The sequence below is a fragment of the Helianthus annuus genome, chromosome 15 (genome assembly GCF_002127325.2).
Source record: "Helianthus annuus cultivar XRQ/B chromosome 15, HanXRQr2.0-SUNRISE, whole genome shotgun sequence".
Classification (NCBI taxonomy): Eukaryota; Viridiplantae; Streptophyta; class Magnoliopsida; order Asterales; family Asteraceae; genus Helianthus; species Helianthus annuus.
In genome coordinates this window covers 25,659,712-25,676,740 of record NC_035447.2, presented here as the reverse complement: position 1 = coordinate 25,676,740, position 17,029 = coordinate 25,659,712, and the positions used below count along the sequence as shown (strand labels likewise).

Here is a 17,029-nt window from a genome sequence, read left to right as displayed (position 1 = left end):
TTGCCATTACGTTTAAACTTTAAAAAGTATTTGGTAAGCTACCGTCATTAGTCTCACAACCAACATAAAAGATGTAAATCATGTAAAGCACGGACAAAACACTAAAACCCAAAATTTGCATGTCATTTTTAACAAAACAATAATCACATGAGAATAAACAATCAATTAGGTAAAAACTTTCTATAATCTATGATCTAACTAATTCTTAAGAGAGCTACCCCACACTCATACGTGATCAATATGTTCGCTCATACAAATACTTTATCCATATATCAAAGATTTTATTAGATTGGATATCCAACAAGCCAGTGCATTTTGTTTATTCACATCCACTTAAAATATACAAGGTCGAGTAATTTGAACTGGGATTGTTCCAAAAGCTCGCGGCTCGCTTGAAATAGCTCATTGAGTCGTTTCTTTCAATTGATAATGAAAAAAGAGATTTCTTGGTTTAGTTCTATACCTTAACGACATAAGAAAAAAGGATTGATCAAATTTTATTAAAGAATGACTCTGATTATCAAATGATTAAACCACCTGGATCAATGTACTTACGAGACTTGGTTGATATTTATAAAATGTATCTAATGAATTATGAGTTCAATAAATTCTTTTAGCAGAAAGATAGAAATTCATTGCTCATTATCAGACAATTACTTATTCACAAACTTCGTGTGGGGTTAATAGTTTTCATTTTGTATCCAAGGCAAACTCTATTTGTTGGTTCACTCGTTACGCTCATTTAGCTTACTCGCCTTTTATTAGTATAAATTATAGCCTATAAGTATATCACAAATTTTAATATACAGAGAAAGGTTAACGTACAAAACTGCTTAACGTACGTGACGAAAAACAACATGCGTGATTAAGTTTATAACGTGCGTGATTATATATTTGATCAAAATCCCATGCGTGATTACACACATGTATGCGTGATTATATCCAAGTTGCTGAAAAGCGTGATTAGGTTTTATCAGTTTTGTACGTGCGTGATTTTCATATTAACGTGCGTAAATTTGTCGCGTACGTTAACGTACGTTAAGCCGTGAAGTACATTATACTTATTCTATATATATATATATATATATATATATATATATATATATTATTTTGCTCATAAATCATGCATTGCTCATAATTTAATTTTCATAAATATAATTAACGTTATATATATAACTTCTCATCACGTGAGTACGTGACCTAACAAACGAGTTCATAATTTTTTTCCACCCGGGCCCTAAGCATGAATAATTCATTTACCGTCGGAATTGGGCTTTGTGGGCTGATGAAGATAAAGACACGAGTCCAATACTCCAATAACAGATTTAAGGCCCAATAACAAGTTAAGTTAGAAAGAATAACTGAAACTAACAGAAGATGAACAAATTGTTTTGATCATGAAACTAGTGTCACTAAAAGTTACTAACCTTCTACCGTGTCTGATATTTGGCAGTGAAACAAATTGTCAGAAAAGAGAAAAAATCAGGCGGAGGAGGTTGCGGTTGTGTAATGGGTGGAGCCGCCTCTTCTGCCGCCGCCGCCTCTTCCTCTTCCTTGGTGATAAGAATCGCCGCCATGTCCACCTGGACCTCTTCCTCGACCTGAAAAATCACCACGCCCACCACCGTAGTCAGTTCTACCGTAGCCTCGCCCACCACCGCTGTTGGAGCTGCCACCGCGTGCCCTGAAACTGTCACTTCTGAAACCACCGCGCCCTGAAGAGAAACGGCCGCGTCCAATCCCAACTGCAAGAATTGTAGTATAATCGTTTAGCATTAGATGCATAAGAAAACATATTTTTTTTTCTAAAAAGGAACTTTTAATAATAAAGTATACCAAAATGGTCCCTATGGTTTGCCAAAATTTTGGATTTGGTCCTTAACTTTTCAAAAGTATACATATGGTCCCTGTGAATTGCCCTTTGTAATGCATTTAGTCCCCAACTTTTTCCAAAATTACATGGATGGTCCCTATGGTTTGAACTTTGTAACGCATGACATGCTAAAACTTTTAGATTTGTTGACTGGGGACTAAATGCGTAACAAAGTGCAAACCACATAGACCATCCGTGTACTTTTGAAAAGATAGGGACCACATCCAAAATTTTGGTAAACCACAGGGACCATCAGTGTACTTTCTTCTAATAATAATTAGCTACTCAATTTGACTTGAATACTTGCTTTTTTTTCACCTGTCTGAGTTGTTAAGAGATGGAAGATAATCCAAACATTAATAAATAAACAGGGCGAAATTAAGTAGAAGAGTAAATTACGTTTTTGGCCCCTGTGGTTATATCACTTTTACTATATTAGCCCAAAATAAGAATTTTTAACATATCTGCCCCCATGGTCTCTATAACTAACCATTTTGGCCCCTAAGTCTAACCATTTTGGCCACCATGGTCTCTATAACTAACTATTTTGGCCCCCATGATCTCTAGACTTAGGGGCAAAAATGGTTAGTTATAGACACCATGGGGGCAGATATGTTAAAAATTCTTATTTTAGGCTAATATAGTAAAAGTGATATAACCACAGGGGCCAAAAACGTAATTTACTCTAAGTAGAAAAATAAACATACACGCGTTTAGTTAAAATAAACGATACTTTTTATAAGTTGTGTTAAAATATAAAGGGGGCTTATCTTGAAACGAGCATAGAAAATAGTATTAAAGCGTAACGAAGAAATAGCGAAGCGTACAAACCTCTAGTTGTAGTTCTCTTTATCTCCACAACGACTTCTTTACCACCAATAAGCACGGGAGAACTCTGGATGAAGAAGATTTAAATTAGTACTACATACATCAAAATTGGTAGTTTGAAATGATGTTTATTGTTTTCAAAATCGTTAGTGTTTATTAGAAGTTTTAAAATGATCATGGTTCATAAATATAACACACCTACATAATTGCATGTTCCAAAAATGAATAATAATAAAAAGATTAAAACTAGAGTAAATTACAAGTTTTGTCCTTTATGTTTGTACCAAATTGCAGGCGATGTCCTTTACCTTTAAAAAAAGATGAGTTTTGTACTTAATGTTTCAAAATCTTACACGTTATGTCCTTTAGCCCTAACTTAGTTTATCTTTTCAGTTAAATCAGATCATGTGCATGTCACATGAGGGTAGTTTTGTACTTTTACTTATTTAATTAAAAATATATGTTAATTAAAAACAAAATAAATAAAATATATATAAATCTAAAAAAACACTCTCTCTCTCTCTCTAAACACCCTTTCTCTCACTAAAACTCTCTCTCTAGTCTCCTTCTCTCTCGAAAGATCCACCAACAACCATCCATCCTAAAACCTAAAACTTACCTCCAATTTCAGTTAAGCCCAACTTTTCTCCCTTTAAAGCCGCCACCCTCCATTAAAACCTAAATCTTACCTCCAACTAAAGATCCAAACCCTAACCGATCGCCCACCCAATCACTTCTTAGGAGTCACCTCGTTCAGATCTGGTTGAAGGGGAGCGGTGGTGGTGGAGACGGAATGGTTTTGGATACAAGGACGGTCGCAAATCGAGGATATCCATCATTAGGTTAGGGTTTTTTGAATGATTAACGCAGGGCCATTTTGTTATCAAGTTTGTTGTCTGTAATAAGGAGTTGGAACAATTGTTTAGGGGGTTTTTTATACGAAGATAACGGAATCAGAATGTGTTCATAAGTTACTATTGTATATATTTAAAAATTGGTGGTTTCTTGTTTTTTTTTTCTTTAAGAATGTCATTCATTTTTGGTCAATTTCTTGATGTAGTTGTTCTGTTTAAGTTTGGTGTTTTTCTTGTTCATTTGTTTTTGTTTCATATGGCGTCATGGTCACATCCATGGTATACATATTTTAAAAGAATCACATATTTCTATCTAAATTTACTTATTAATTAATCATTTCTAAAACTATTTTAGTTTTTTATAGAAGTTATTTATTAAAATTATTTATTTGTTAACTTAGATGAAGGATAAATTGATTGAATCAGCAAAATCGTTTATGGTGGATGAAGGTTGTGTGAGAGAGAGGTTGGTGGTGGTGGTGGTGGAGCGTGATTTTGGTGGGAGGTGGTGGTGGGTGTAGGCTGTGAGGGAGGGGGAGGGAGAAAAGAGATAGAAAGAGAAATTTAACATATATTTTTAATTAAATAAGTAAAAGTACAAAACTACCCTCATGTGACATGCACATGATCTGATTTAACTGAAAAGATAAACTAAGTTAGGGCTAAAGGACATAACGTGTAAGATTTTGAAACATTAAGTACAAAACTCATCAATTTTAAAGGTAAAGGACACCGCCTGCAATTTAGTACAAACATAAAGGACAAAACTTGTAATTTACTCTTAAAACTAAAATCAAAACTTAGTCGAACCTGAATTGCATTCTGCATTGAAGTGGCATCTTGAAATTCAACGAAGCCAAAACAGAATCCGAACTGCTGGTCGAATGACAAATGAACATTATTTTAATTTAATATACATTAAAGCAATTATCACAATAATGTGTGTCAAGTAGATGAACAACCTTATGGCTTCTGACTTGGATACCTCCTTGCTTAATAGGTCCAAATTTCTTAAACTCCGTCTCAAGCTGTGGTACTGTCGCATTATGAGGCAGATTCCGGATATAAACAGAATAACCATCACCTACATGGAGTAAACCATAGCTGAGAAACATGAATGTTAAAAAATTGTTGAAACCGACCAAACCATCCACACCGAAGAAAGGCAACTGAATTGACCGTTTTGAGATCCAAACTGTTTGGCATTCGGTTTTCACACTTTGGCCCGGTTTAAAACGTGGAACTGGATGTGTAAACCGAACCTTATTTTATATTTTTGAAATATGTAGTTATGTAGATTTATTATATCTACGAATCATCTTTATCGTTTTATAATTTAAAAAAAGAAGATTATAATATTAGTTCAAACAGTCAAAACTAAACCGTTAAACCGTCAAAAACTGGTAAAATCAGCGAATCCGTCACACATGTTGCTCACCGAAACTGTAGTTAGCAGTTCGGTCCAGAAACTTTTTGTCAAACCGCCCAAACGGGAACAGAAATGTGCGTATAAATAACTTTTTGAGTAAAGTACATGGACAGTCCCTGTAGTGTTTTGGATTTGGTCCCTAGCTTTCTGAAAGTACACGGATAGTCCCTGTGGTTTGCACTTTTTAACGCATTTAGTCCCCAACCAACAAATCTAAGTTAGGAACTAAATGTGTTATAAAATACAAGCCACAGGGACCATCCATGTACTTTTGGAAAAAGATGGGGACTAAAAGCAGTACAAAGTGCAAACCATAGGACCATCCGTGCACTTTTAATTTTTTTGACAAAAAAAGAAGATTTTTTTATGACAGCCCCTATGACATTTACCTTCATCATGAGGATTGATGCCATTAGGAGAACTAACGCTACTCGAGGCGATAGGTGCAGGTGCTTCTGGCGGTGGACCTTGTGCACCCGTAACAACTGTTTTGTTTTCAGTTTTAGCCGGTGTCGCCTTTACCGTTTTAGCAGGAACATAAACTTTATTCGGCCCTGGACCCCCTTTTCTAATTTGAGAATTTAAAATTGACGCGTACGACAATTTCGGAGCATCCTCCACAGGATTAGAAGAAACCGATTCTTCAACTATTGGTATTACGCTCTCAATTGAACGGGGCTCAGGTTGCACTGAATCACTTTCATTTGCCGGCGGCCCCTCGGTTTCCAAAACGTCTACGGATTCTTCCTCAATAGGTGGAGCTTCTTCTTTATGAACACCAGCAGGGTCTGGTAATGGACAATCAACTGTCAAACAAATGTATTAGAAAAAGTAATGAACCGAACAATCAACTGTCAAGATTAGGGCTGTAAACGAACCGAACAAATGCAAACAAGGCCTTGATTGTGTGAATGAAATTTCTTGTTCGTGTTCGTTCATTAAGGAAACGACCATGTTCATGAATTGTTCATGAACACATACCGATCGTAAACAAATGTTCATGAACATAAATGAACACAAACGAACATTATATATTCATTTTAAAATAAAATCTGCAATTTTCATCAGAAAACTTACGAAGAATCTACCAATAACAAATAAATACTTAACATCGAACATAGTTGACAAGCTTTTATTAAACATAAAGTTTGTGAAGCTTTAACACAAATTGGCATTGAGATGATCAAATGAGGTACGTTGGCGGAAGCATATAGTTATGGTTTCAAATTTCAAAAGCTAAAACCAATATAATAAAAATATAACATAAAAAAACCTTCAAATGAACGAACATAAGTGAACACATTACCGAACGTTCACGAACATAAACGAACAAACGCAACCTCCGTTCATGTTCGTTTGTTTAAGTTATTGAACAAAATTTCTTGTTCGTGTTTGTTCGTTAAACGAACGAACATAAACGAATTTCCCCCAAACGAGTCACAAACTGTTCACTGAACGTTCGATTGATCGATAAAAGTCAAAACATAAATATAAACGCACCTGAGATTAACGATGGTGTTTGGTTATCGTTTATCTCTTCGGCAATCACATGGCTGTCCTCCATTGGCTTACTTTCATCCACGTATCGGAAAACATCATTAAGCACAAAGTAACCCTTGTCTTGCGGCGCAAGAAAAAAACTTTGTATAAACTTCTTTCGTTGGTTATCCTCTTTCCGGGTTAAAAAACCAGTTACCAAAACGATAACCCCGTCTTTGTACGACTCTTGAGCGTCAGCCGTCTTTATCTCAGCTTTGTAGGCGGTGTAATCCAATGAACATATTTTGTCATTGATACCCTGCTCCACGAAGAAAAATATTCATATAGAATATAATCATATATAATCTTGATACCTTACATCAAAAGGACTTACTTTCATGGTAGTCACGGTTATCATTGAACCATCTTCATCGGGTCGGCTTATGAAACTCATGTCTTGATAAAACTTGTGAACCATATCTGGGGAGTGATGGAGTATATGGTAATATTGTTCGACAAACGCATTGCCAACCACTTGTACACTAGGAGTGGTTGATTCGGTTTGTGCTGCCATTCTGGTTAAATATAACGCCGTGAAATATGTTAGTGATACCGTGGTAAGAAAGATGAATGTTAGTTGTTTCACAGAACTGATGTAAAGAAGCACAGTCATTGTGCATATGTATGTTACAAACGTAAAGTTAAACATGAAAGATTGTGCAATAACTATGTACAAACTTAAAAATAAATGTAGATTACAATGTTGTGTACCAATTACAATCGTTAAAACGATAAGCACACAGATATTTTGCCTGAAATGAGATCAAAGCTTATCCTAGACATGAAAGACAGTTAGTTAGTTAGTTAGTTTGTATGCAGTTTTAATTTCCATATAAACTATGTAATCAGATTTTAACAATTTCGAGTCCGGGGGTCTCACTGGAAGCAGCCTCTCTATTCCTACGGGGTAGAGGTAAGGTTGTCTACATCTTACCCTCCTCAGACCCTACCTTCGCTTTGCTATTGGTGGGATTTACTGAGTATGATGATGATGATGGATCAGATTTTAACGATTGAGATAGAATCACAATTTCATATCTGTGTGCTTTCTCTAGTAGTTTAGATTTAGTTTTTGTTTTCTTTATGGTATCAGAGCTACACAGATAAACCTGCAGCTTGATCCAAAGTCCAGATCCGACCCTGGTCCTTATTTAAAAATTATAACGAAACAAAAAAATTCAGCTATGATCTGCAAGAAAATACAGCAGCTAAGAATCAAGCACCTGAAACTAAAAACCGGAGCAAAACTGGTGTAAAGATATGAAGAATATGTAGAAGCTAACTGTTTTGTTTTTAATTGATTATATTGAGTTGGTATTAGTGGGTAGTTACTAGTTACTTAGTTAGTTGTTATGTAGTTTTGTTTTCTATATAAACTATTTAACCAGATTTGAGGAATCACAATTTTATATCTTTATACGTTCACGGTAGTTAGACTTTAGACTAAGATAGTTTGTTGCTTTCGTTAAACTACATTTCAATATAGCACTATGCTCATGAAGTTACAGGTGTAGGAATGTAGGATCATAATTCATGCCTTTCACATTTTACAGCAGTCGTTCCTTATTATCTCTTTGTCTACCTCTCTATCGTATTATCACTTATCAGAATCAGTTATAGGACAATGAATACAAAAAATCCAGAATTCCAGACATTTTTTAGTAATACCTCGGTCGTCCAGGCCCACTTTTCAGGCCCAACACAGCCTGTTCAAAAGCCCCACTTTCAGAACCTCGGGCACAATTATAAGGCCAAGTTCCGCCAAAAATCGTATGAACAGGTCTGAAACAATTATACCAACCCTAAACAAGCTTGAAATCAACCTAAAAACAACCTAAACTAGCCCAACGCCCCTAAAGAAGCCTAACACGTGTCTAAATGACTAAAACCCCTAAAAATCGTATTTTTCTACTGTACGCCTCGCCTTAAAAAGCCCTCGCTTTTTAAGCGCCTTGCACTGAGGTCCAAGGCTCACCCTTTGCGCTCTAAATGCTCCTTGCACCTTCGACAACTATGAGTAATACACTACTACAACATTTTCATTTATCTACATTTCACATATCAATCACTTCTCTAAATCACCTATTCCACTCTTCTTTTGTAGTTTCTATATCATTTGCCAGCTTCAACTCAACATTATCCATATTCATCACTCATTAAACAAACTAACTAACTCACAAAACAAGACACATATACAGTTAACATTCCCTATGCATAAACTTCACACTAGATCCAGCAATCACTAAAATCTCAAATCACAAACAACAATGCTGACAACACAAATAACCTAACAAAAATAACAAATCCACGACAATATAAGATACACGATACGAAAACAACAGCTCATCTGGTGAAATCAAAACCCTAATTCGTACAATTTGCAGTTCAATGTGACGGATAAAAGAGATAGTGAAATGGCGGATTGAAGTTACCTGTTCGTTAACGGAATCTGTAGGGTGAAGATCAAGAGATTGTGATCGATTTGATGATGAAATTTGAGAGATTTGTGCGTCAACAAGAAAAGTGAGTGCAGATGGTTTTGTTGCAGCTGTGAAGTATTTTAGGTTTTGGTGTTTGATGTGTAGATTGTAGATGATATTGCAAGGTAGGCTTACGGATTGGAGAAAGTGCAGTTATGGTCCCTTGAATGTTTAGATTTGGATAATAAAGTGACTTCATGTTAACATTGACAAATGCTTTGTTAAAAGTATATTAACTAAACTATTAAGAAACATTAAGGAATGTTTAGATTTGGATAATAAAATGACTTCATATTGATATTTATTATGATAACTCGTGAGTTAATCATTTAGTATTCTTTTGGGATAAATTTCTTGTCATCAGTTTTACATGTTTGTCAATACAGCTGGGTACCAGAAATCTATGTCGGTATGTGATAATGGTACATACCACCTTTAATACAACGTCTTCTGGGAGTATGCCTACTACCCTGCGCGTATTTTACATGGTCATTCCTAGTTGATGAGTCGGGACGCCCGAACACGGTACCATTACCCCTAGTGTTTAATGTTATTCAAGCAATATGGATTAAACCGGATTCTTATATTTATGAAAGCATTTGCCCATTTATATAATACCCGCTCCAAGTAGTTAATGTTGTATCCTAAGTTATCAAACAAAACTAGGCTAAGAGTATTTACATTTGCTTAGCAAATATTCCGTTTAAATAAGTTCTTTGAAGCAAAGCCGTATTTCAAGTTGTATATCCTAGGCACAATTATCTGGAATGCTCTATAGTCCAGAATGAAATAGATATAAATATTCGCTAGAATGTTCATGAGTCTTTTTGTAGTTATGTTACTTGACTTGTTTCTTAGAATGTGGTTCGATTTCGCTAGATTAAGCGTTGACTGAGTAGAATGTGGTTTATACCCTTCCGAGTGTGAAGCCTCGTCGGATATGGGTTATTTAACCAAACATTCTAATTTGGAGTGATTTTAAAAGGTTTAAACCCAATTCGACTAGTTTATATATTTTATATATATTAGACTACTCTTTTGCGTAATCGCGACATCGGATGGTCGAAAGGGTCTATGACAAATCCATTATGTCAAAATATATTTTCAGATGTTATATAATCAGTTTGGAGGTCAAATTATATGTCTCGTAGGTTTTAAAACCATTTCTACGCCAAAAGCGTGTTTTTGACATTTTTAAAGTATATATAGTGGACTTGTCGGTTTTACCCTTCAAATGGTATGACCATAAGGTATAACCTCGGAGGGTTATTCCCTATAAAATTATGGTCACAAAACATGCATTGATTGGGTTTCAAAGTAGACCAAATGGTTCAGAATCGAAAGTCAAAGCAAACAGTTTGACTTTCGATATATAATTGAGGTCTAAAGTGGGTATGATGAGCCGAGCATGTCAAAATAGGTTTTATTAGTTTATAATAACTGATATAATGTCAAAACATTTGGTTTTGATAGTTTAAAGTCCAATTAGCGTAAAATGCATACTTATTAGTTTTGACTTTTTAAATATAACATGCTTGACTCATCATTTCGCCTATTAAACGTGATTGTCAGAAGGTATGATCACAGGGGAATCATACCATCATCATTACGATCACGTAGGAAAGCTCGGATTGAACTTAGGCTTGACCATAGTGGTCAGAACTAAAAGTTAAACGAAAAGTCAAACTGTTTGACTTTTAGTTGAATTCTAACTAATGAAATGAAATTGAACAAGGAGGAATACTTACTAGGATTGGGGAAATATTGTTCTAAAAATGCTCCAAGAATGTATTTAGAGTGAGATTGAGAAGGTGTGAGTGTGATGAACACTAATAACACCTATTTATACTACTCCAAGTGGTCCAAAATCTTAACAAGTGTTAGCCAAGTTGATTAAGTCCAAGGACTAAAAATACAAAAATCTCAAAATTTTGTTCTTGAATGCCCCTTACGGTCCGCAAGGGAGGTTCAAACCAGATTGCCCGCCAAGTGTCCTTACGAAACGCAAGGGTCCGTAAAGGGTACCCAGTGACAGCAGAATGGCAGCTGTCATTCTTTAGTTGTTATGCTACCACCTAGCTCGCGTTATGATTTGATATAATTATTTGGGATGTTACAGTACCTCACTGACCGACTAGCGCCTAGCGATCTCTACAAAACTGGTCCCAAGAGGTAGAACGAATTACAACCCCCATCCCGCCAAGAGAGAATTTGATTTGGTTAGAGTTTATATGGGATCACCCGTCATTTTATTAGCTCCAATTTGTGGTGCACAATTTCATGGGATGTAGTAGTTGCGGTGATCAATTTGACACAAAAGATGGAATAATGTGTATCTTTCGTGGGGGATTTCCTATTAAAATCGTTGGGTCTTTCCCCATATTCTTACAAAAGATATTCAATCCATCATAGTAGAAGTTAAAAAATGGTGTTTATGTTTGGCGTGTCCTTTATATGGATATCAGAGGGCAGTCAACCATTCTATTGATTTGTACCGATGTGAGTTTTACTCCATAGGTTATCCTACTCATGGAATATGATTCTCTATTCGTCATTGTATGACCGAATAACCATATTATTCCCTTTTTAACCATTAAACATGGTTTCTTATTATTTTCATTTAACTCGTTCCTTATGACTACACGTCGAAACTTCATATTCCAATCACTTATTTACTGTATTCGTATTTAATACAATAAGGGAATGTTCTTCAAAACAAAAGGGTGTAAGCTTTACTTACCTTGCATCCAAATTATGATTTTTCCTTCATACTTGATTCGTCTGACCCGCTTCCTTCCTAAGCTTCCACCTAGCTTGTCAAGCGTCAAACTATCATTATAATTCATAAGATGGTTAGATTAGTTATTATCAATCACAACTATTCCATCTTACGATTTTTATGTCGAAATTATCATTCGATCATATCAATGGTCAGTTTGACTTTTTAAAGTCAACTGCCTATTAACGTAAGTAATTACACGATGTAGCTCAACTACTCGTTTAAGTACTTTGTCAAATATCCGGTAAGCATCATTCTTATGCTACCATTTTAACCACTTTATTAACCAAGTTTTTGTAACCGTAATTCATCGAATTAACACAACATCAATCATTCTTAACACATGATGATATCAAACATCATTTTAACATGAATATATTATCATTTTCATCATATGATACAAAACACATTTCATGGCAAGTATGATTTATGTACTCAAACACCTAAATTGTTCAAGTATCTTCTTATTAATATTATGTATGATGATTCTAATCATAATTATATCATCAATTTCATCATATGATTAAAACCCAGTTATCCTAGTATGGTAAATCATCTTAACATTCAATTCATGGCAATATATGTATAATTTTCACTTAGGTAGTGTTTGGTATGCAGGAATGAGAGGTGGAATGGAATGCGTGATTACGAGGGAATGAAGAAAAGAGTGTTTGGTTGGTCAATGGAATGAAATCACCCATTCCAAAAAGCATTCCATTCCCTCAAAATCATTCCTTCCACCCCCCATGTTTTTTTCCATTCCATCCCCTCTTGCACCATTCATTAACAACACCACAACCCACGACCTTCGCCACAACCCACCACCACCACCACCACCCACCACTGACGCCATCGCTGCCACCTGCCACCACCTCACCTCAACAACCACCGTCGCCGCCGCCACCCACTCGCCACCGTTATCACCCACAGCTACGACCAACCGCCGCTGCCGCCACCAACCGCCACCTTTGCTGCCACCCACCACCAACGGCCACCTTGTCGCCACCACCACTCGTCATCACCGCTGCACCCACCGCCACTCGCCGCCGCCACCACCCATCACCGCCGCCGACACCCACCACCGCCACCTATAACCACCCACAATCACTACCACCGACCACCACCACCACTCACCGCTAATTTTATTACTCTGTTTTTCTTGCCTACCGAACAATACACAATAATAATTCATTCCATTCACATGGTAACCAAACACGACATGGAATGGTAATGATCCATTGCATTCCCTCCTCCATTCCATTACCTCGTCCATTCCATTCCTTCGTTCATTCCATTGCCCCATACCAAACATACCCTTAGGGTTTTGTTCCTAAGCAAGTATACATCACTAATTCACCCATAACTTCCATAATTCATACATAATTCGCGATTATGATATTCATCAATTTTCACAACTTCAAGAATCATCAAAATTTTACATACCTTATGATCCCCTAGCTTGGGTGAACATTAATTCACGTTCAATTGTGAATTTGAGCTTCGTTTAGCCCTTCAATTTGATGATTTTCTATAACTAGAGTTTAAGCTCCATGAGAGCTTCCTCTAATCGTCCAGAACACATGCACACACTTAGTGTGTGTGTTGTTTGTTTTAAATTTTTATAATTAAACTTTCAAGTTATCCAACTTTGGCCCCTCATGTTTGGTTAGTTATTATGTAGGCCACAACCTACTTATTTCTAACAATATTCCCTCTTATTAACTAGGTTAAACATTTCTAGTTAACTTAGTGGGTTCGGGGAAATTACGACTCAGTTTATTTTAAGTCCCGTTAACTCGGGCCTTTTATAAACTTTATTTTCTCAAAAGCTTTCGTTCAACTTTTATTTAATATTAGGTTTATTTGTTTAAATCCTAATATTTACCGAGTTAATTTTACCACTAACGCTACTTTACCCGTCTTTTAGTATTAACGTGGTTTGATTACCAAACCCATTTTCGGGGTGTTACAGAATTACGCAGTTTAAAAAAACCATAAAACTCACTTTCATGAATGCCCGATTTATGTCTATGCATGGATAAATTATACCAAGAACACTATAGAATGGCACACTTTAGAAAAACGTCATAAAAACCCACTTTAATGAACACCCAGTTTATGTCTTTTATTTTCAAAAAAATATTGCAACAGTATACTCATTTGAAAGATAAAAAATACTTGATTTTAGTTGCAATTAAAAAAAAACAATCACGTATAAAAAATATATGGACGTGGGGAAATGACATGTAATTAGGATATGCACCCTTTTTGTTTGGATCCCCCAACTCAACCCATCCTGATAGTTTTTAAATTGTTTTAAAGTCCTGTATATTTACAAAAATGTCACCACATCAATTTTAGCCACAAAAATGCTCCACTTTGTAAGGTTTTGCCTTTTTGTATAGTAACCCTATATTATAATAACTAGAAGGGTGCCCACGCGATGCGACGGAAAACGCGGACACTACTAGAGTGTGCATGGTTTGGTTATTATCCTCAATCGAAGCCAAAATCAAAGTTATCAGTTAGTCTATTTTATTAACCAATTGGTTTTGGTTAACCAATTTGGATTATTCAGTTAGATTGATAATTTTTTGTTCGATTCGTTTAATTTCATTTAATAGGCAAAACCACACTCGAGCTACAACTTTTGCTTAGAAATACATGAAAGTGAGGTACAAATACATGAAATGTAGGTATAAATACATGAAGTGAAGGTATAAATATGAAATACATGAACTGGATATATAAAAACTAGAAATATATTAAAATATGAATGGTTCGGTTCGGTTAATTTTGGTTAAACAAGGGTACAAAAAACGATAACCAGTTATTGGTTAATTCGGTTTTCTGTTAATCAGTTTTCAGTTGATTCAGTTTTTGGTTGATTTCAGTTCGGTATTGTCTATTTTTGGTTTGGTTTCCGTTAACAATTCAGTTATTGCTCACCCTACGCATTGTTAATCACGTAACATATCAATTTTTTAATTTAAAAAACTATAGCAATACTATGCTCAAATTAAATTGAATAAATTCTCGTTTATGGTGTAAGTTAAAAAAATATTAACGTATGAAAAAGTTATGACCGTTTAAAAAATCGGAGGGTAAGTTAATTTTTTACAAAACGGATAAAATGTAACTACTTTTTAATTATCCATAATTTGGTTAAAGACAAGATAATTAAAGTGTAATTAAGATGAAAGAATTAATGTGTAATTAACGACTAATTTACCCCATTTTCATGTTGTAGGATATGCATTACCTATTACCTATATATTAAAAAAGAAACCTAATGAATAGTAACATATTATTATTACCTATATATTAAAAAAGAAACCGAATGAATAGTATATAATGACATAACACAAAATATTAAAAAGAAACCTAATGAATAGTATATAATAACATAACACAACATAATAAAAATGGAACATAATGAATAGTAACATCGCCTTTGAGCTCATGCCACGTAGCAACGCAAGTAATTGCACCATTTAGATTGCTTTTCATACATGTGGTAAGTAAATTGTATTTCACATAAATGAGATTTTATATACACAACAACTTCTTTTACCTTCTTTTTTGTCTTTTTTTGTAATGAATGAATTGTAGCATGTAAAATTAACTTGGAGATTTAAAGTATGGATGAGCAAATGATGCCAAATCATGTAATCAAACCGGTATAAATATCGGTATCGAATTTACTATACCAAATCATTTTCGTTACCAATTTGGTACCCACCTTTTGGCGTTTTCAAAATCGTTACTTTCGGTTCGGCACCGGTCTGGCACCTAATTTCGGTACTAGTACCTAATTTCTACCTTCAAATGTCATACCATATTGTACCAAGCATTTTCGGTACTAGTACCTAATTTCGATGATTTTCGAGATCGGTATTTTCGGTGTTGTTGCCGGTACCGAGCTCATCCATATTTTAATGTGTTATGTCACAACCCCGACCCCTTATCCCGGGAGCGGGCGGCCGTGAGCCAGTTTCGGTGGTATCATGTTATTGTCTAATTTGGCAGCGGAAATTTTCATCAGGACCGCAGTTAGGAAATATTTTATCAGAGTAAAATACCACATTTCCATAACATTAAACACATGGGTAAAACCCAAGTTTTCAGTACATATTTTAATAGGAATACACCCTATTTTTATTTAAGAAAAACATCTATTTCTTTTAGGTAACTTTATTGCCACTTTTCCAAGCCTTCAGTGCTGTCCAGCTAGCTTCTATTTGGCTTTCACATATTGTTACCTGAAACGCGTTTTGAAAACATTTTGTCAGTGGGAAATACTGGTGAGTGAATCCCAGTTCAATCAAGTTTTTAATAAAAACCGTAGTACAGTATTGAGGGTGCATCTGCAATTACATTTGTTTCCAAGTCATATCAATTACCACCACACGGTACTGTCGTTCCGACTTATGGTCATGTTACTCCTCGCAAGGTAGTAACAAATTTTGTATACAAAACCCCAAATTTACCGACTGTAATTGTATCCTTACAAATACTCAATAACTGTTTAATATATAATTAATTAAGTGAGGTTTTGTAAAAACAATTTGCAAAAAGGAGATTACTCACATTGTTGTCTTAGATTATCCGTAAGGGTTTCCTGGTGACAATCTATAATTTACACAAATGCACACGTGTTAGTATAATAACCCAATTTAACATTAGTAATACCCTCCCCGAGACGGCATTCCAACGACTACGTCGGGCAGAACCACGACAACCGTTACGGAACCCTAGATCAATCGGGCAGAGTATCTAATACGTCTCCAGGGGTTATGATACTTACATTGGAGCAAAACCTCGCTATTTAGGGGGGGTATAATACCCGTATATTATGCCTACTATCAGAAATTTGAGATTTTAGAAAGAAAATGAACGAGCAGACTGAAGATCCGATGGCCTCTATTTATAGTGCTGATATTCAGGTTTCTAGCGGCCCACGTAAATGTAAGCTTAGGCTTACGCGGCCCGCGTAGTAGGGGAATAGGGCTGTAGGTGATCCGGGTCATCAATAGGTTCAACACGCGTTACGACACGTGTCAACACCGGGGCTAGCTTGATCCTTAAGTTGACGCAGCCCGCGTAGGTGTAGCCAAAGGGCTACGCGGCCCGCGAGCGCACTAATTTTCATTTTTAATTATTTTTGATAATATTTAAGGTATTCGGGGCCTGTTTTCGCGTATGGGGTGTTTTTAGGGTCATATTGGGATATTTTAAAATATATTA

The 17,029-nt window shown here is 35.6% G+C and overlaps 1 protein-coding gene across 3 annotated transcripts; it reads right to left on the bottom strand.

The window, feature by feature from the left end:
- Positions 1–1,283: 1,283 nt before the first annotated feature.
- LOC110911013 (nuclear transport factor 2) lies at positions 1,284–9,111 on the bottom strand. 3 transcript variants are annotated; one of them, XM_022155578.2, is made up of 8 exons: positions 8,956–9,111; positions 6,858–7,038; positions 6,485–6,782; positions 5,374–5,790; positions 4,518–4,639; positions 4,366–4,431; positions 2,705–2,768; positions 1,284–1,745 (listed from the first exon to the last, which is right to left on the bottom strand). In XM_022155578.2, the coding sequence occupies exons 2-8, from the start codon at positions 7,035–7,037 to the stop codon at positions 1,483–1,485; spliced, it is 1,410 nt and encodes a 469-aa protein (XP_022011270.1). In that variant the 5' UTR covers position 7,038; positions 8,956–9,111; the 3' UTR covers positions 1,284–1,482. The 3 variants fall into 3 exon arrangements, with proteins under 3 accessions (XP_022011270.1, XP_022011271.1, XP_022011272.1); XM_022155579.2 differs by having other exon boundaries at positions 4,366–4,428; XM_022155580.2 differs by having other exon boundaries at positions 5,374–5,772.
- Positions 9,112–17,029: the final 7,918 nt, after the last annotated feature.

Coding starts and splice junctions, on each gene's coding strand:
- LOC110911013 (XM_022155578.2), bottom strand. CDS start 7,037: ATGGCAGCACAAACCGAATCAACCACTCCTAGTGTACAAGTGGTTGGC. Junction 4,640..5,373: donor CATCAATCCTCATGATGAAG/GTAAATGTCATA, acceptor TACTCCATGTAG/GTGATGGTTATTCTGTTTAT. Junction 2,769..4,365: donor CAATGCAGAATGCAATTCAG/GTTCGACTAAGT, acceptor TTCTTCATCCAG/AGTTCTCCCGTGCTTATTGG.